The 21,280-nt window shown below is 52.5% G+C and overlaps 1 protein-coding gene across 1 annotated transcript in view; it reads right to left on the bottom strand.

Annotated features, from left to right (window-relative positions):
* The window catches only part of SH3BP4 (SH3 domain binding protein 4), a 34,663-nt gene that overhangs the window by 13,122 nt on the left and 261 nt on the right, over nt 1–21,280 (bottom strand). The window contains exon 2 of the mRNA XM_058809485.1: nt 439–638. Within this exon, the coding sequence (XP_058665468.1) occupies nt 439–559 (121 nt within the window). The 5' untranslated portion in view covers nt 560–638. The remainder of the gene's footprint in view (nt 1–438; nt 639–21,280) is intronic.

Below are 21,280 nucleotides of genomic sequence, written 5' to 3'. Positions count from 1 at the left end.
ACCTTTTGAGCTTTCCCAGGGGTGGGGAATGGCATGGAGTTAGGAGGGGGGAATGTCCAGGCACCTTCTGAGCCCTACTAGGGGTGGAGATGGCCTGGAATGAGGAGGGGGGTATGCCCAGGCACCTTTCCAGCCCTCACAGGAGGTGGGGATGGCCTGGAGTGAGGAGGGAGGGATGTCCAGGCACCTTTTGAGCTCTTCTAGTTGGTGGGGATGGTCTGGAATGAGGAAGGGGGGATGCCCAGACACTTTTCCAGCCCTCCCAGAGGATGAGGATGGGTTGGAGTGAGGAAGGGGGGGATGCCCAGGCACCTTTTGAGCCCTGCCAGGGGGTGAGGATGGGCCTGGATTGAGGAGGGGGGGATGCCCAGACACTTTTCCAGCCCTCCCAGAGGATGAGGATGGGTTGGAGTGAGGAAGGGGACGATTCCCAGGCACCTTTGACGTCGCAGAGGGCGCTCTCGGCCGCGAAGGCCTCGCCCAGGTCGATGAGGGCGCCCTCGGAGCGGCAGCGCGGGAGCCCTCCCGAGTTGGCCGCCCGGATCCTCTGCGCTGCCATCGCCGCTCCCGGCGGGCCCTACATGGCCATGGCCCCTCTGCCGGCGACGGGGAGCCCGCTGTCACCTCGGGGAACCAGCCTGGGGGACACAGACAGAGGCCAGGCTGTTAGAAAGGCTCCCCACGGCACCCAGACGCTGATCCCCACACAGGAGAGCCTGTCCTGCTCTCCTTACCCCATCCTGGAACACAACCTGGATGCTCCCAGGGAACCCTGGACAGCCTGGGCCTGCACCATGAGGGACACAACTCCATTGAAGCAGCCCTCTGGCCTTTAGGGGATTTTTGGGAATATGCTGCTTCCAGGACTGCAACTTGTTTCTTCTCCCCATTTCCCAAGCATCTCCAGGTTGCTGTAACACAATTATAAAAGCACCAAGCACCAGGCTGCTGTGGGAGCACAAAGACCCACAGGACTGGGCTTTTTCCCTGTTCACATCCCTCTCTCCCACTGCAGCACCTCCTAGGATGGGGACCGGCTCTTTCCACTTGCTCTCCCCTCACCTGGCCAACCAGGCACAGCAACATCCCTTCCTGCACTGACTACGACAAAAATAAAAGAAAAAAATAAGGAAAAATCAAATTTTCCCTCTTTTTTTTTCCAGAAACACTTGCAGAGCCCCTGTGGAAGAGTAGCTGGATGAGCCCAGTGGAGCTGAGAGGAAAAGGAGCCCATTCCCACAGGACACTCCGACCACCAAGGTGGTGGCTGATGCAAGCATGGGCAAGAGCTCCCCTGACGTCACCCGTGTCCTCTGCAGCTGGGACAGGGGCCAGATGGGCCAGGATGAGCAGGAGAGGCTGAGGCACGGCTGGAGCACAGCCTGAGCCATGAGTTGCTACTCCAGGTTTGCACCAGGGAGCAGGAATGCTGTCGGGATCATCCTGGAAATTCTGGATTCAGCCCCTGCCTCCCGCTCCCTCAGAGCTGCCACAAAGCTCCAGCCTGGCTGCAAAACACCAGCAGGTCCTAACCATAAAAGTTTTAATTAGAAATTATATCCAAATCCCTTTGTTTTACAAAGGGATTTTCATCCACTCCTAATGCTGCTCTTCCTTTCTCCCCCTCCCATACAAATCTTTTTTTCTCTTTTCCTCCCTCTGCTTGAAAATGAAATCCAACAGAAAACAACAGCCAGACCCAAATTCCTGAGGTGGGAATACAGAGCTGATGTCTCCTCAGGCACTGTGAGGGGGAGCAGCAATTCCTGAAGGATTCAGTGCCCTTTTCTGGAATGCAGCAAGAGGAAATTTTGCAGGGGGAGAGCCTGAACAGGAGATACTCCAGCCTGCTTGAATTGCTTCCCAAGCCATCCCCAGGGCTGGTATGCCAGGAATGTGGCTGGCTGGAAGGGGATGCACAGAGCCAGAAAAGGGAAGGGAGAACTTGTGTGCAAACATTTTCCCCTTCGAGGAGAGCCTCCCCTCCTGTCGGCTCCTGCTGGGAATAAACACAGGGAAAACCAGGCTTGGAGTCAAGGCTGAGCTTATCAGAGCTGGGACAGGTAAGAGAGGGGACCTGGAGCTGCTGCCAGGGGCAAGACACAGGAATAACCAGGAATAATCAGGAATAAGCAGGAATAAGCAAGAATAAGCAGGAATAAGGAGGAATAATCTCCATTAGGAAGCAAAGAAGGGAGGAAGGATGCTCCACTTGGCTGGCACTGTTCACCATCCACCCAGTTCCACCCATTAATGTCATTTGGGATTGCTGCTTTTCTAGGTAATGTGGAAAGAGCCCAAACACACAGTGCCTCCCTCCAGAGACCCCACACCTCACTGATTCTGGCAATTCTTGTTAAAAAAATAAAATAAAAATAAAATAAAATAAAACAAATAAAATAAAACAAAATAAAATAAAATTTAAACAAAACAAAACAAAACAAAACAAAATAAAATAAAATAAAATAAAATAAAATAAAATAAAATAAAATAAAACAAAACTGCTGCGGCTTCCCAAAATTCCCCCCTGCTTGGGCAGCACTGCACAAAGTAGGAAAAAAACCCAAGTGTAAGCCACGAATGTGTTTTGAAACACCTGCATCAAATGAATTTTATAGTAATTATGGCAGCTACAGCCCTGATGGCTCTCACTGACAGATCCACAAGCCTGGAATTTGCAGGGATGCTTCCCCCCCCACCTCTATTTATATAAGGAGATGGGAAACTTCCTGCTAAAGGCCTCTGCCAGATGTGGCTGTGTGGAGGAACAGCTGGAAAAATCCCCTCTGCGTGGAACCCTGAGGCCTCCAAAGGCAGTGGGAATCTACACACAAACGAGGGATAATGGAAAGGCATTTCCTGTCCTGACAGCAGCATCCCGGGTCTGTCTGTCCCTCCTGGATGCAAGGATGCTCACACACACTGAAGGATGGGGGCCAGGCCCTCCCTACAGCTGGATTTGGGATATTTTGGGGCTGGGGATGGACCCAAAATGTTTCTGAATGCAGAGATCACCAGCAAAACCTCAAATCCGGGCTGTGTGAGGAAAAAAGGGATAAGGGGGGGGGGGGGGGGGGGAACAAAGGGTGGAAGGGGCAAGAATTGTTTAGAAATCGCTGAGACAATGGTCTGCAAACTCCTCTGGAAGCGCTTTAAATTTAGCCTGGGGTTAAATATAGAGCAGGGGGAAACCCAGCCCCATCTGTTTATACCCGAAGCCACAGACAGCATCCGAAATGAATGGGGTGGGGGGGAAGGAAACCAGTGGGCGACCAGAGCACACCCTGACAGCACCAGCAGCTCCTCAAAGGCACCCACACCTGCTTTTCACGCTGCTTTTTTCCCCCCTGTGAGGGACAGGGAATGCTGCAGGGTGAAAATCCAGCCCTAGGAGCCCAGGGGGACCTGCTGCCAGCTCCCCCCATCCCAATAAATCCATCCCAACAAATCAGGGCCCCACGGAGGGGGACATTTTTCTTTCCCAAATCCTAAGCAGGCTTTGCTGGGAGCTGGGGAAAGCTTTAGGGAAGCCCTGGTGAGCAGATTTCCATGGGTGCATCCTCACAGCTTCCTGGCATGGATGGTGCTGCCCCTGCACTGAACCTTCCCTGGGCAGTGCCCAGCACCCTCTGGGGGAAGAACCTTTTCCTAAACTCCAACCTGAACATCCCCAACACGGAGCTGCTCCCTCAGGTCCCCCCAGGCATGGAGCAGCAGCAGGTCTGGGGCTGGTGACAGTGTCACATCTTGCTAAAAATACCACACTTACTAAAACTCCACTGAAAACGAAACCAAACTTCTCCTGCAGCGCTTGAACACGGAAGGTTAAAAACAACTCCTTGCAAAATGTCTCGTAGAATTTATCCCAGAAATCCAACTCTGCAGGCCCCTAAGACCCCCTGGCACAGCAGAGCCCCGTCCTGCCCAGCTCCAGCCATCATTCCTGATGGGATTATGGGATGGACCCACCTCTGGCTGGACACTGAGCTATCAAACACACACCACGGGCACCCAGCCACGCTAGGACAGGGAAAAATCCTGGGAAAAAGCCCAACCCCACATCTTGGAGCAAAGAAATGCAATCATAAAACCACGGGAACACCCAAAAGCGCACAGCCCGAGGGTGGGAGGGAGGGAAGCAGGATCTGCTGCTGGCCAAGGGAAGGTCCTCTCCAACAAGCACTGATGTGGTGCAGGTGGGAGAGGAGCCCTCAGTGAGGGGAAACCCCTGGTGCCAGGAATTTGGGCTGATAAGAGGCAGGGCTGGGTGGTACCAAGCACCAGCAGGGCTGGAGATGGAGCCAGGTCCTTGCAGGGGCAGCCAAGGGACATCCCTGCACATGCCTGTGCACATCCTTGCCCATCCCACATTCCCAAACCTCCATCCCTGGTGGGATGGATCCCCTGGTCCATCCCACCAGGGCAAATCCATGTCCGTGGGAAGCACAAGGAACAGAAGCCACTGTGACACAGGACTGGTCAATTCTGCCATAACTACCACCCTGTTGTCCCTGGAAAATCCATTGAAAGCCTCTCAAGACTGTGGTGTAAGCTCAAGAGAAATCTCCCACCCTACTCTTGGCCACAAATTGAAAATTGAGGAAAAAAATAAAAAATTGAGCTTCCAATCAATCCCTCATCATCCTCTCCCCACAGCAGAGCCAAAATCAACTCCAGGCACTTGCTGCTTTATGGCTTTTAATTTGCTTTTTCTTCCTCCAAAGTCGAGTTCCTCTGGCTCTCCCACAAACACAGAAGAGTTTTTGGAGGTTTCTTTTACAAACAGTCGGCTTTGCTTAGATATGAGCAAATTTCAACTTTTCCCAGGGAGGAATTCATATCCCAGAGCCACAGCGCTCCCCACAATGCTTGTCCCACACAATTTGAATTTACTGCAAATGCTGCTTTTATCAATCACAAAACCCCCAGTAACTCAAATCCATGGGGGCAGATGACCCCTCCACACCCTGGATGACACCAACCCACTGCAAGGTGCAACGGCCCTACAAAAACAGCTGTCAAAAGCCCCAGAGTGACCAAAACTTCCAAATTTTAGCCAACAATCTGATTTAGGAACTTGGTTTTGCCCTGTGAGTTCTTCACCTTCAAGATCTCCCTCATGGCTATGACACAACACAACTCTCTCCCCACATTTCCCCCCAGTGGAAATGGATCCCACGGAAAAGGAATTCCCTCCTTTTCCCATGCTTGTACTGACAGATATCTTCAGGCAGGTAGAAAAAGCACAATGCCCTTGAAACTGGCAAGGTAAATCCAATTCAAACATCAGCACAGCCCCTCCCGGCTCCTCTGCAGCCTCCTGCAAGGCTGGGATGGATTTGGAAGCAGCTGGTGGCAAGGAACAGACTGATGATAACATTGTGGCTCATCTCCTGGTGATGCAGGTCCTTTCCATGAGCCTTGCTGATGGTGATGGGTGGGGAAGAGCCGGCTGCTGTTGGGATTTTCCCCTCAGAGGGTTGGCCCAAGCATTTTCCCAGCGTGATTCCAGCCATGCCCGGTGATTCTTGACCCCGCTGCCTCTCTCTTATCTCCTCCTCCTCCCTCACCGCTTGTGTTTGCCAAGCCAACGCTTTCATCTTCCAAAGAAAAGGAAAACAAAAAACCCACCCAGGCCAGGCAGAGATAAAACCACCCCTAAAGACAACACCAAACACCAGCTCTTTGTACCAGGAAGAACAGCCTGGTGTGAACCCACACGTCCGTCCCAGCGCGAGGAGCTGCCAGGAACACGACACTAAAGGGCTCCTTTAGTCCTTTTCCCAGCAAACAAGAAGGGACTTGTGGAAGCATCAGGACCTCCCAGCCCTCCTCACGTCCCAAGGCTTTGCTTTGGAGCCCGTTCCCAGCGTGTGATGTGGGAAGGGCTGCACCCAACCCCATGGCACGCCATGCCCTCCGCTCCCCGCGGAAAAATCCTGCCCTGGAGCTCCAGCTTGGCTCAGCTCCTGCTGCCAGGCAAGGGCAAGCCAAGCTCCATGGAGAAGGGAGGGGAATGAAGGCAGAGTGTGTGCTGCTGGTGCCTGGTGTCCATCACAGCCTTCCTGTCATCCTTCACAGGCAATGGGAGAGCTTCCTTTTGTAGCAGCCACTCTGGAGCACGAGGAATATCCCCCTGAAGATCCATCCCCAGCTGCATGAGACTCAAATATAAATCAGTCCTGAGGATGGGAAATGGGAGTTTTCCCTGCAGGACCTCCTGTACTGCCCAGCACTGATGCCATGGCACAGGAGAGTCCTGGAGATGCAGGAACCACCCTCAGGCATCCACAGCAACCTCAAAGCCCACCCCAAATCCCTGGAAACGGTGCTGGCATGGCAGAGGTTTAAAGAACCTCTAAAGGAAGGTGCTGCACAGGGCAGGAACACCTGTGAGGTTCACAGAGAAACAAAAAAGCTTTTCCTGGGACAACAGCCCAAATCCTCATGCTCCACAGCAACAAAACCACGACACACATGCCCGTCCTGATAACACAGGGAAGCAAAGAAAGCTGGACCTGCTTCCATGGTTTCAACACTACCACGGGCTGAAAGACCAGCCACCCCCTCTGAGATTCCCAAAAACAACGAAGGCAGAGGGATGTCACCAGTGGGATGGTCCTTGGTGCAAGGGATGCTGGTGGAATGCCGGCACGGAGAGCGCGGCACTCCCCAAGAACAGATTCCTGCATTCCACAGAGCCAGGTAAAATCCCAGAGGTGCTGGCTGCCCAAACATTTCTTGGTGAGGCTGTGAGATCAAAGGTGACCTCAGTGGGGACTGCTCTGCAGCCTCACCTGGACCTCTTGGCCAGGGAAGGGAAACTCATCTCCACCAGGAGCAGAATCCCATCTGATGTCCACCAGCCCTTGTGTCAGAAGAGGCAGAGTTCAGTCCTGGTCTGCCCCTGCTGTGTGCACAATGTTCTTCCAAGAGAAAGAAACAATTCCTAACTCAGGCAGGGCACTCCCAAAGGTGTTCTGGGTTTTTATCTGGATGGATGCCCCTCTGGCAGGGCAAGGAGTTAAATCCAGATAAGTCCCATGGGCACCAACAAAACCACAAAAAACCAAAGTCACATCCAGTGCTGTGCTCCCAGAGGAGTTAAACACAAAAGTCATAAAAGCTTTAAAAGCCTTGGATGGAACAGGAGTCCAGGAGAGAACTGTCCTCCTCCAAGCCCTCACAGGCCCTCCAAAGTCCTTCAGAAGCCCAAGAGTTTGGCCACAGCCAAAGCAAGGCTTTGAAGGATGCTTAGGGCCAAAAGAATGGTCCAAATGTCTCTCAAAGCAGGGAAACTCAGATTTGAGCTGGATCAGGCAACAGCCCAAGCTCACACAGGCAATCAGTGGTGGAGGAGAAGTGAAACCCAGATTCCCAGAGCAACACAAAAAGACACTTCTAAAGAAAAGATCCTGCCAGACTCACCAGGACAATGCGCACAGACACCATGGTCACCCAGGAGATCTCAGACCAACACCCACAAAGAGCAGAGTAAGGGAAACCATGGAAGTCAAAAAGAGGGGAAACAGCTTCCCACCTCTGAGGGTGCTGCAAGAACCATCTCATGGCCACCCAAGGGGGGTCACTCAGCCCCTCTTCCCCATCTCAAACCAAGCAGATCCACAAAAGCTTGAAGGCTAAGGGCATTAATTGAGAAAATCCTGGAGCAGCTCCCTATCTTCCCACCCTCCAGCCGCAGTCCCAGCAGCTTCTCCTTCCTAGGATAATTTGGATGCTAATTTGGCCATCAAGAGCTGTCAAAACCAAAAGTCCCTGAACTGCTGAGCTTCCCCCAGGAGATGATGACAGAGCTTTGGACACTTCAGAGCCCTGTCCCCATCACCCTGCAGTGGCTCTGCCCTTGCCTGGCGCAGAGGAGCTGCTGCAGTGCCACGTGTCCTCCTTGCTCCTGGCTGGAAAACCAGCCCCACCAGCGTGACCAGGGAAGGGCAGGCACAGCAAAGTCACCCGTGCTGCTGGCTGGACAGGCTGCCACCACAGCTGGTGCAGAGGGGACAGCACAAAGCTCCAGGGATGAGCTGCAGAGCACCAGAGAGATGAGGCGGCTCCCAGCAGGTCAGCACAGACAGCTCCACGCTGCTCTCCCCGCCCAAGCACTCCACCAAGACTGATCCATCTCCAGGTATCCTCAGTCAGGAAGTCCATTTTTGGGGGAAGACAAGGGGTTTTGTTCCCAGCTTGCCACCTGGACACCAAGCAATGATGAATGAAACCTCTCTGGATTCCAAGAACTGGTCCAGTTAATCCAAGAACTGGTCCAGTTAATCCAAAATTAAACCCCCTTGGTTTAATTTTCTAGCACACCTTCCTGATTAAGCCATCAGTGATCTGCTGCTGGATTACAGGACACCCTCAGCTATGCTGAAAATGCTGACAGGAGCCAAAAACCTTCCTTTCTTTCCTCTCTTTGAGCAGAAACAAACAGAATCAGCACATTGCAAAGAATTCCCTCAAAACAGCTGGGTTTTTTTAAGCTCCTCTTTGGTAAACATTCCCAAACCAGATTGCCAGGGACACCTGGGTTTAAGCAGCTTAACCCTTTGCTGGAGTTGATGGGAAAGGAAAGAGGGGGTTGCTTCATGGGATGCTCCATGCTTCACCCAATCACATAACCCAGGGATTTCCATGTCAGAAAGAGGGCAGGGATACCCGGAGAGCAAAATCGCAGGTGATGATGCAAGGATGTGGAGTCAGATCAGAGAATCTGGAATGGTTTGGCTTGGAAAGTACCTTAAAGTTTGTCTCATGGGCAGGGACACCTTTTACTAGCTCAGGTTGCTCCAAGCTCCATCCAGCCTGGTTTTGGGCACTTCCAGAGATCCAGGGGCAGCCACAGCTGCTCTGGGCATCCTATGCCAAGGCTTTGCCACCCTCACAGAGAAGAATTTATTCTTAATATCTGATCTAAACCAACCAGAGCCTGGATTACGACCTCTCAGGTTTGACCTCACCTGCAGACCCATCCCAGGACGTGTTCCTGCCTCCATCCAGAGCAGGCTTTGGACACCACACCCATTCCGAGGACACAAAGAGCACCTGGCTCGTTTCAGGTGGCTTTCAGCAGCTCAAGTCCTCACTTTAACACAGCCCAGAGCTTCTCCAGGGGTGGGGATGAGCTTTCCAGGTGCAGACACCTACCTGTGCCAGCCAGGAGGGTGCCTGAGATGCACCAGAGCCGGCTGCTGTTTATGCAACACAGGAGCAAGCGCCGCGCCTGCTTGTTTAATTAATTACCCCCAAATTAAAGCCCAGCAGACTGCACAGAGACTCCCTGCAACCTGCAAATTAACTCAGCCTGGGGGTGAGGGAGGTCAGACAGCACCCAAGCAGTGGCTCCAAGCGTTTTCCACAGCATCAGGAGTGCCGTGAAGGGGGAAAAAACCCCAAAACAACACCACTCACCCCCATCTCAGGTTTTGTTGTTTCGGTCTGGCCATGTTAAGAGCTGCCCAGTCCCATCACCGTGGGTCAGATGGCTGATAAGAAACCAATTTCATCATTTTTTAAGCCTCAAATGTTTATGGGCAGGCTTTATCTGCAAACAAAGACACGAACTTTGAGCCGCAGCTTTGCGTCAGTTTGAGAACAGGCGAGGCCGTGCTGGGATTAACGTGGTGCCAAAGAGAGCCAAAGTCCCCTCCCTGCAGCCCCCATCGTGTGTGATGGCAAAGCTGCCTCTCTGGGCCAGGACACAACCCTTGGCACGACATTTTGGGCATAGATGCCCCTTATTTAGCAAGATGCTTTGGCGCAAAAATAGTAATTTATGCGAATCTGGCAAAAACCTTAGCTCAAAATTACTCTCCTTGCTGGACGGAGCAGGGCTGAATCTCAAACACATTTTTTTTGCAGCAAAACTGAAATGATACCTGAAAGCCATCCTAGAGCCACGGCAGGCTGTTCCCTGCTCACGGCAGAGCTTTATTTCTTGAGTGGAGCAATTTCTACAACTCAAGGACAAGACACCTCCCACGAGTGCATCAGACACAGGAGCATCCCTTAAAAATCGAGCCACCATGGAGGGAACATCTCCAGAGGACAAGTTATTCCCCAAGAAGTCACCCCCAGGCAAGGCTGGAAGGGGACAGACCTGCCCTTGGGCTTCTCCTTGCCCAAGAGGAACCTCGGAGCCACGCGCTCTGTTCATTCCCACTGAGATTTCACAGAAAATCCCAGAAGGATTTGGGTTAGAAGGGGACCTTAAAGCCCTTCTTGGCCCATCCATGGGCAAACAAACCTTCCACCAGACCAGGTTGCTCGATTCCCGTATGTAAGACAGCGCAGAGCTGAATTTTGGGGTTGTGGAGCTTGAATGAGGGATGAAGCGTTATCAGCTGTGATAAGGGGTGGTTTGGGGCCAACCAAGAGCCCAAATTAGGAGACAAGACATAGCTTGTCCTCTCTCTCTACAAGAACAGCTCTTTTCAAAAAGCAAGGACTAAACTGAGCTTAGAAAGCCCTACAAAGCACCCCTGGCTCACATTCCCTGTGAGCAGCACAGAACCCTCCCTCCATTTGTGGGTTCCTGTGGAGAACAACTCCAGTCCCACCACCAGCCCTGCTCAGAGGCTGCTCTGACAAGCTCAGAGATGTGTTTTTTCATTTCCAGACCCAAAACATGGGGCTCTGAGGCTGCTCTGACAAGCTCAGAGATGTGTTTTTTAATTTTCAGACCCAAAACATGGGGCTGCCAGCAGCAGGAAGAGGCGAATCCATGGCACCTCCAGCGACCTGCCCAGACAACACCTCCTGCTCCCAGCATCTCCCACAGCAACATCAACATCCCAGATTACTTTTTTTCCCTATCAGGATGGAGCTTTTCCACATCTCATTGTTGGTCACAGCAGATGTTGCGGCAGTGATGGGACAGCCCTTCCAGGAGAAGCAGCACTGACTGAAAAGCCACCCCGAGGAAAAGAGCTGGAATTCCAGGGAATGGGAGGTGGTTTACAAGGGCCTGGAGGGACAGGGCAAGGGGGAATGGCTTTAAAGTGACAGAGATGGGATATTGGGGAGGAATTGTTCCCCATGAGGGCGAGGTTGCCCAGAGAAGCTGTGGCTGCCCCTGGATCCAAGGCCAGGCTGGATGGGGCTTGTAAAACCTGGGATAGTGCAAAGTGTCCCTGCTCTGCAATGAGGTGAGCTTTTAGGTCCCTTCCAACCCAAACCACTCCCCGATTCCAAGCAGGACACAGCAAGAACTTTCCAGGAGCTGAGGATGCTCTGCAGGGTCAGGCTGGAATTAGACACGCTCCTGATGAGGGAAAAAACTCCCTAAATATCAACCCAATGCAGATGGACCTTTCTTTTTTTTTTCTTTTTTTTTTTTTTTTAATTTTTAATTAAAACTTGCTTGAAGTGCCACATAAAAGAAGTGAAATCCCAGGCGCAGCTGACACATCAGGAGAGATTTATATTTAGAAGAATGACTTAAGTACTCAATCAACAGGGGGAAAAAAAAAGGGAACTTTTTCAGCAGGGTCCAGAAGGAGGAAAGAAAACCAAGAGGGAGACAGTCACCACCACCACCCATTATTCCTTAGGGCAACATCCAATTTGGATGGCATTTTAGCCTCCCAACAAGCCACTTTTGCAGTGAATTCAGCTTTTTTTTTTTGGCCTGTAAACAACATTTACAGCCAGAACACATGATGTGCATCACAAGACAACTGGCACCAGTATTATTTTTAAATACCATCAGCTCTGCTTTTAACAGGACGACGGGAAATGTGTTATTGCTTGAGCATAAAACAAATATATTGAGGTGATTTAAAAAGAGAAAATAAAAAAAAAATAAAAAAAAAAAAAGGAAAAAAAGCCATTCCCAAGTTCCACAGAGTGAAGATTTAAAGAGAGATAAACCAGAGCACCACCAGAAAGACATAATCCTTCAAAATCTGCCATTCCTCCTGCTGCATTTATTCATCTGGGAGCTTTCAGTCCAAAAGTCAGAGCCCTGCTTAGCCGGATATCCGATCGTTTGCTGGGCCTCATCCCAAATTTCTCCAGCATTACTCACTTTTTTTTTTTTTTTTTTTTTTTTTTTTTTTTTTTTTTTTTTTTTTTGTTGGTGAGAGCAGGAAGGGGGATGAGGATTTTCTGGTGAAAGGCAAAAGTGAGGCAGAAGTGTATGCAGCACTGTGGATCGTGGGATTTCCATGGAATAGGCTCAGACCTCTGCTTCCAAATGATTCCCATGCATAGAAGAAAAAAAGGGATCAAGGAGATGCACAGTTCTGGAGTTGAGGCTGAGCTGGGAGCCCTTCAGGAATGATTTTAGAGCCCATTTTTGGAGAGATGAGCACCACAACTGCAGGGACCACGGTTTAACCTCCCCACGGAGCAACGCTGTGCCTCAGTTTCCCCACGCCGTTCCCCAGTGGTATCCAAACCCTCCAGGACACACATTCCTCCCTTTTGCCCCAAGGATTCATCTCCACCTGCCAGCACTGAGGTTCCCATCCCAGCCAGGAGAACCAGCTTCCCTCAGGATGTGGGTAAAGCCAAGATTTACAACAGGGAGCTGGGATGGGGATGGAGAGGTCACAGAGCAGAGAAAGGGTTAAACACTCCTCCATCCCAAATCCCTGCTCCAGGGCCCCATCCCTGCTCCAGACCCCCCGCATTCCTCTGCTCAAACAGCCTGCAGGGCTTCCCCCTGCTCACTCTTTCCATGCCTGGCCGTGTGTCCTGGATGTTTTGGATGTTCCAGGAGCTCCTGCTCTGCCCTGGCAGGAGCTGCAGGGATGTGCCAGCAGCAGGGGCATGGAATGCTCTGGGCTGGAAACACCTCAAAGCACACCTCATTCCCATGGCAGGGACACATCTGCACTGTCCCAGGCTGCTCCAAGCCCCATCCAACCTCTCCTTGGACACTTCCAGGGATCCAGGAGCAGCCACAGCCTGCCACCCTCACAGGGAACAATTCCTAATTCCCAATATCCCATCCACCCCTGCCCTCCAAACCTGTGAGTTTAAAGCCATTCCCCCTTGTCCTGTCACTCCATGCCCTTGTCAAACAGCTCCCAGGAGCAGGGATAGATGCTCTGGAGAGCACAGCACATCCCATGGGGATCTGGATGGGTCCCTGCGTCCTCCCCATCACCAGGGTGGAGCTGCTGCCACCTCATTCCATGGATCTCAGCAGGCTCTGCAGGAGCCCAGATGGACCATCTGGCTAACTGAGTTATAATTAAAGCGTTTTTTTCCAGCAGCCATTAACTCTCAGGCAGCTCTCCCTGGGGAGCAGGAGCCACAGCTCAGGAGCAGCTCAGGAGAGATGGAAAAAATTGCTTGGAAGAAGCACTGAGGGCAGCGAGCTGCTCCTCTGCAGCACTGGCTGGCTCCAGCAGCTCCCAGGGGAAACAAAATAGCCCCAAATCCCCCAAAACTTCACCAATTTGGCAGGATGTGAAGAGCCAGGCAGGGGAGGAGAGCACCACAGAGATGTCCCCATCCCAGAGCATCCTTCCCAAGCAAATCTTGGAATTCTGAGCTGGTCAAGGGCAGCACTGGCAGCACAGGGGCTCTGCTTTGCTGACGAGGTAATTACCACCCTCCAGGGGTAACAAACTCCTTGTCCATTCCCACAAAGGCAAGGAAAACACTTCCAAAGACTCCAGGAAAGCCTTGTTTTGGGGTCTCACTCCCTGATAAGCTCAGCTGCTGGAAGGAGATGCTTTCTAGGAAGCTGGTATCAAAAAAAAAAAAGACACAAAACATCCTAAAATAACCCATCCTGGTGCTGGGGATGCCAGGTTTTCATCCTTTTTCCCAAAAAAACCCTCTTGTCCCACCTGAGCAATCCCTGCAGAGGTACCACAGGAACCTGCAGCCGCCAACAGCACCCACAGGGAAGGAGGAGCTGGAACAAGGGAGGACAAGCTGTGGGATGCACCACTCCCTTCTCCTCCTTCCTTTTCCTGGGATGCACTTGGGCATCTTCTCTTTTGTTATCTGGGATGCACCCCCATCAGCTTCCCCTTTTTTGTGTGATTTACTCACATCTCCCCCTTTTGAGTGATACCCTCATCTCCTCATCCTTTTTTAATTTTTTTTTAAATGGGACACACTCGCACAGCTCCTCTTTTTTCCAGGACACACCCACACCATCCCTTCTCCTTCTGTGGGATGCACAGCTCTTTTTGTCCCTGTCCCTCCAGCTTTTTCCTGGGATGCACTCATGCATCTCCTCCTCCTTTTTTGCAGGATGCACTCCCCACCTCCTCCTTTCTCTGGGATGCATTTCCTACCTCCTCCTCCTTTTTTGTTTGCAGGATACAATCACACAGGTCCTGCTTTTGTGGGATGGACTCGCAGATCTCTTTTTATTTTTTCCAGGATGCTCTCAAGCATCTTTTTTTTTTTCCCCCCTTTTTTTTTTTTGCAAGGACCAGTTGCTCCCAGGCCCACTGGGAACGATTCCCTGCACTTCCTCAAGGGTTCCAACAGCTCAACCTGCCCCAAAAGTGAAGCCACACACACCCAAAAACCTGACCCAAAAATCCCCACTGAGGCAAAATAAGCAGGGAGGGGATCTGGGGCAGAGAGCAGAGCCATTCCCAAGGCTGGCTTTCCCTGCTTTTCCCTAGGAAATGCTTCCCAGAGCAGCCCCACCCAGGGAGCCCTAATCTGATGGCAGGTTTTCAATGGAGCAGCCAGGATGGGGAGGGAGAGAGGCTGGACAAGGGGGGGAAAGAAAGCAAGGAAATGCCTCTGAGGTGAGGAGGGTTTTTTTCTCTCTGGCTGGGGCCACCTTGCTTTGCTTTGTTTTATTTTATTTTATTTTGTTTTGCTTTGTTTTGTTTTGTTTTGCTCGCCCGCCTCCAGCGCTGCCATTTTCCGGAAGCCGGAGCAGCACTGGCTGGCTGGCAAAGAAATGGGAAGTTTCTCTTTGTTTAATTCGAGCAGCCTCTGCTCCGAGGGACCCAGCAGAGCTCCCCCCCAGCTGCTCTGGGAACGGATGCGAGGCAGGAGCGGGGAGCAGCAGCAGGGAATGGGGCAGGAATTGGGGATTTCACATCGGACACGGCTCTCGGTGCCAGGGACGTGTGTGAGAATGGGGAGGCTTTGGCTGAACTCCCTGGTGACCACTGCATCCATTACTCCACTTCCTGGGGCTTTTTCCTGCTCCTTTTCTCCATGCTTGACCTGTGGAGGTGATTTTAGGTGGGTAACTTGAGCACCTTCCCCGCACCACACCAACAAAACAAGGGATGCTGCACCCAGCCCTGCACACGCTAAGAAATCCAACCAAACCCACTCTCGGACTTATCCCAGATTCACAACTCAGGGTTATGAATCTGGGATAAAGAAAAAGCTGTGATCCCAAGGAAAGACCCTTGGGATCACATAAAACACTTCCTGCCCCGCTCCTCTCCCCATTGTTCAACTGCAAAAAAGCCTTTTTCTCCCTGTTCCTAAGGGAACAGCCGGTGCTGCTCAAAGGAGGCCACACACCACGCTGACCCTGCCCTCCAAAAACAACCTGGAACACTTCATGGGGATGGCCTAAAGCCCTTGATCCAGGCAGGGTAGGAGGAGGGCAGCAGCTGGATTTACCCCTGGAGAGAGGGAAGCAGGGATGAGCTGAAACCAGGAATCTCTACTGGGCCCAGGTTTTCTGGAGTCAGCTGGAAAACATCTGGTTTGGCTCCCTGGCTTCCTCTCCCAAAAATGCTGGGATGGTCCCCAGGGCGACCCTCCTATGGGGCAGGAGAAGAAGCAACTGCAGGGAATGAGCAGTGAAAAGGAAAATCATAATCATCATCATTATTATTATTATTAAAGTTTTCCATTATTATTATTATTATTATTACTATTACTATTATTATTGTTAGTTTTCCCCATCATTTAACAGGACTGCAAACCAGATGTGCATCACCACCCCTCCAATTTACACAAAGGCAGCCAGGTGATAAAAAATATGAAAAATATGAAAAGTAGGAAAAATATGAAAAATATTAAAAGTATGAAAAATATGAAAAATAACCCAGTGCCAGAATGGTTTGGGTTAGAAGGGACCTTTAAAGCCCATCCCATTCCATCCCCTGCCATTCCAGGGACACCTTCCACTGTCCCAGGCTGCTCCAATGTCCAACTCTGGGCAATTCCAGGGATCCAGGGGCAGCCACAGCTTCTCTGGGAAAACTGAGCCAGCACCTCACAGGGAAGAATTCCTTCCTAATATCCCATCTAAATAATTTCTCTTTCATTTGGAAGAAACACCAGAGCAATCACAAAATAAGTAATGACTGGGCCACCTTCCACCTCTGCATTTTCACCTACAGAGGTTTGAGGCTACCGATTTACTCTCCCAAACTGAAAGAAACTGGGGAATCAGGCTGGAATTGGGAAAGTCCCTGCCCATTGGAATGGGATGAGCTCTAAGGTCCCCTCCATCCCAAACCAGTTCTGGAATCCTGTGGTGATCCTGCAAGCAGGAGATGGGATGTGCCAGCTTCCCACAGCTGGATTTGACACAAGCTCTCCTCTCCTGGGTGGAGCAGGAACAACCACTCAGGTAGGGAAAAAGCAGGAACACTTTTCTAGCCCCAGGAATGAGAGAGAGCATCATGACTCTGCCATTGATATGCCAGCTGGGAATGGGAATGGAAATGAGAATGGGAATGGGAAATGGGAATGGGAACAGCTGCCTCCTGGCACTGAAAATAAACCCCTGCACAAATCCACCAGCAGGTTAAAAATAGAAAATTTCCCATGGGGTTCCCAATGGAGGCCACCAAAAATTGGGATTAAAGCCAGGAAATGTTGCTGGTGGCACACTGATTCCTCCCAAAAACATGCAACCCACCCAAAATGCCAACTTCCCAGCAGAGGGACAAAAATCCACTCCAGGGGCACCATGGAGGAGTTGGAAGTTCTATGGTCTGCTCTTTGATCCATAAAAAACTGACTTTTCCCTGGGAAACTCCTGGGCCTGCAGCCCCCCTGAGGCAGCAGAGGGATTCCATGTGCATTCCTGCATTCCCTGCTGCTGCTGGGAGCCATCCCACACATCCCCATCCTGACTCCCACACTTTTCTTTAGGAGCCCACAGGAACAGAAATACACAGAAATCACCCCAAGGACCCCAGGGTGCAAGGAGGAGCACAGAGAGGGGGGAGAAGCCACAGGTACCCTCAAAAATCACCCTTCAGCGTGGATGGTTGTGGTGTTAATGTGCTCACTGGAGCACTAAAAACCAGATCCGAGCTGCTGGGAGCAAGTCCTGTTTTTGGGAAGCAGAGGGACTTGTCAGCACAAGCACGTGCCAAAGCTGCAAGAGCCTTCTCCCTTTCCCCCCTTCCTCAAACCCCAAACATTATTTGGGGCCACGGAGGCAGCTGGGGCTGCAAATCCCTCTGAAAGCAGCAAAACTCATCATTAATGACCAGCACAGCTGCCCTGGTGTCCCCACAGGCTGGTGACAGGGCTCAGCCCCACCACCTGCAGGGCTTCTCCTGCCCCTTCTCTGCCCCCCAATTCCATCAGAGGGATTTTCCCAGTGCCAGCACCGGCACGGCCACGTGCTCCCGGCCCAGCCAAGGCTGGCACAGCCCTGCCAAGGCCCCCAGACAATGCCAGCCCTGTGCCCAAGCCCTGGGCAGGGCCAGTGCTGGCCAGGAGGGAGCCCAGGGCAGCAGCTCCTGCTGAGGGAAGAGATGGGGGACACGTTATATGCTTTTAAACCTCGCTCTGGAAATTTTGGGGGGTGGCTTGGATGGGTCCTGAGCTGGTGCTGGCAGTGGAGAAAATGCCCAGAGGGCAGGGAAACCCACACTCTGCTCTCCATGAACACCCTGCTGCAGCCATCAGAGAGTCCCAGCATGGTTTGGGTGGGAAAGGACCTCAAAACTCATCCCATCCCACCCCTGCCATGGGCAGGGACACCTTCCACTGTCCCAGGCTGCTCCAAGCCCCATCCAGCCTGGCCTGGACCTTCCCCAGGGATCAGTCACAGCTGCTCTAAAAACTGTGGCAGCACCTCACAGAGCAGAACCCCTAATTCCCAGTATCCCATCCATCCCTGCCCTCTGGCAGTGGGAGCCATTCCCTGTGTCCTGTCCCTCCATGCCTTGTCCCCAGTCCCTCTCCAGCTCTCCTGGAGCCCCTTTAGGGACTCTGAGCTCTCCCTGGAGCCTTCTCCTCCCCAGGTGAGCATCCCCCAGCCTGGCTCCAGAGCAGAGATATCCCAGTTAATAAGATTTCCCAGTTAATAAGATATCCCAGTTAATAAGCAGGAACACATTTCCCAGTGGGTTGATCCCTTGTTCCAAAGCTGACTCACCAATGGTCACTGGGGAAGTCAACACTTGGCTACCAAACTTTCCTGGGTGTTTCCATCTCCTGCTCCTTGTGACAGGGACAGAACACGAGGGAGTGGCTGGAGCTGTGTCAGAGGGGGTTTAGGTTGGATTTTAGGAAAAGGTTCTTCCCCCAGAGGGTGCTGGCACTGCCCAGGCTCCCCAGGGAATGGGCACAGCCCCAAGGCTGCCAGAGCTCCAGGAATGTTTGGAAAACACTCGCAGGGATGCACAGGGTGGGATCGTTGGGGTGTCTGTGCAGGGCCAGGGGTTGGACTGGACAATCCCTGTGGGCTCCTCCCAGCTCAGGAAAATCCATGATTCCATAAAAACCCATCCTACCTCCTCACCACCTCCTGTGGAGCCCTGGGGACAGCTCACAAAGCTCAGGTGCTTCCAGGGCAGGAGAGAAGAGGCAGGTGCCAAACATGAGGTGAGGGTATTTGCATTCCCTCCTGTGCCAGCTGCCAGCAGAAATCCACCCAGGAGGGGACACAGCTCTCAGACCCCCCCTGGAAAGAAGGAGACTGAGGAAGATGCAAATCCCCCTGCACAGACAGCCCCGGCCACAAAAAGCCACATTTAAATGCTTTTCCCATTAAAACAAAAACAAAACCACACACATACAGTGTCTAAACCACCTCCTTACCATCCCCACAAGCTCTTGAGAGCAACCCCACCAGGCTAAAATAAATATTTTAGCTTGGCAAATAGTTTTCCCCTCATTAAAAGGCAAACACAATTAGGACGTCGAGTGCCGGCTACAATCGCTCCACGCTGCTCCGGCTCCGGTTGATTAAAAGTAAGGGAGATGCTATTTTTGAAAAGCACGTTCCCTTCCACAGCCTGAACGGGGTTATTTTGGACATGCAGAGCCATGGAAAGCTGGCATCTCTGCCTGCAAAATTCCCCAGCCAGGAGGGGATGTGCTCGGGATGGGGGGTGGTGAGAAAAATGGGAATTTTGCTGTGAGCGACCAGGGGGGTGAAGCTCGCCGTGGGAAGAACATGGAAAGCTGAGGGAAGCATGGATGGTTTGGGACCAGAGATGCTGTCCCCTCTGCAGGGTCTGGGACCAACACAGCTGTGCAGGAGGAAGAGCCAGGAAGGAGGAGATGTGAACATTCCAAGGAGCCCGGAATTCTTTAGGCTGGAAAAGCTCTGTGAAAGCTTCAAGCCCAAGCATCAACCCAATGCCAAACCCACCCCTGTCAGACCTACAAGCCATCCCAGGGGGATGTTATCCTCAACACCAATAATATTTTTCTACTTTAAGGCAAATTTAAGCATCCAGGCTGGAGGAATCCAAGGGTGGATCCTTATTCCAGAGCCCAGCTGGCAACACCACACAGCCTCCACTCCAACTCCTACCCAAGCTCCACTCAGCATTATTACCTTTTAATTTATGTATTAATTAACAGCCAAAAGTTAATCATTGCAAATCTCAAGGAGGCTGGAGAGGGGAGGAAGGCAGTGATGGGCATCCCAGAGCTGGGAATTTGCATCCACCTGATCCCACACCCCACAGAACTCCTCTGGGTTTGGGGGCTTTGATGCCACGTGGTTTCATTTGGGCACAGAACAACCTCACAGTCCCCGCTGTCCCAAAGTTATGCCGAGCCTAAACTCCTGAGCAGGCAGGGATCCCAGGAAATTGGTGTTCCTGGAGCCTGCACAATTCCACCTCTTCCACCCAGCAGCAACAGCTGGGAACTGAGGCTTCACAGCATCCCTGGGTCCAAAGCATCCCTGGACCCAAAGCATTTCTGGATCAAAAGCATTTCTGGATCCAAAGTATCCCTAGATCCAAAGCATCCCCAGCTCCCAAAGCATCCCTGGCCCCAAAGCATCCCTGGACCCAAAGCATCCTTGGACCCAAAGCATCTGGCTCCCAAGCATTTCTGGACCCAAAGCATCCCTGGTTCCCAAAGCATCCCTGGACCCACAGCATCCCATGACCCAAAGCATCCCAAACCGAGCCCTGGCAGCATCCCTGCCCCCGCAGCATCCCCGGGCAGCCAGCAGGGAGCAGCGAGGGCATTGGGCGAGCTGGGAAAGCCCTCCTGGAGAAGGCACGCCGGGCACAGCCGCTGGAATGCGGCTCGGAGCGTCCCGGCGGCGCCGATGGGGAACGGGAGCGCTGCTGGCCGCGGGACACGAGCGGTGACAGCGGCAGGGTGACAACAGCCCGGGCAGCCGTGTCCATCGCCGTGGCAGTGCCAGCGCGACCCGGGGGACAACGGGGGTGCACACACAGGGCACAGGAACGGGGACACGGAGCCGCATGGGCACCCTGACACGGCACAGGGCAGCGGGGACAGCGCGGGGACAAGAACACCGAGCACAAAATGTGGTCACACAGACAGGGGACACGGGGATACGGGCACATAGAGTCACACACACGCAGGGGACACAGTCACACACACACAGGGACACACAGGGACACAGTCACACGCAGGGACACGGTCACACACAGTCACACAGGGACACACAGGGACACAGTCAGAGTCACACAGGGACACACAGGGACACAGTCACACACACAGGGGACATGTGGCACGCACAGTCACCCAGGACACACGCACAGAGTGGCACACAGAGGACACTCAGAGTGTCACACACTCAGACACCAACAGGACACACACACACAGTGACAGCCCCACGGAGGACAGAATGTCACACACACACACAGAGCCCCACGGAGGACACTCAGAGTGTCACACACACACACACAGTGACAGCCCCACGAGGGACACTCAGAGTGTCACACTCAGAGTGTCGCACACACACACAGTGTCACACTGCCACACGCGGACACGCGACACTCGCACACAGTCTCACACACACTTCACACGCGGTCACAAGCCCACTCCCGGTGTCACACGCGGTGTCACACACACACACAGCCACTCTCGCTCCCTCTCTCCCCGGCCGCCGCCCCGCGCTCCGCCG

The sequence above is a fragment of the Ammospiza caudacuta genome, chromosome 8, assembly GCF_027887145.1.
Source record: "Ammospiza caudacuta isolate bAmmCau1 chromosome 8, bAmmCau1.pri, whole genome shotgun sequence".
NCBI lineage: Eukaryota > Metazoa > Chordata > Aves > Passeriformes > Passerellidae > Ammospiza > Ammospiza caudacuta.
The sequence above is the reverse complement of the archived record's forward strand: the minus strand, read 5'-3'. Positions and strand labels throughout refer to the sequence as shown.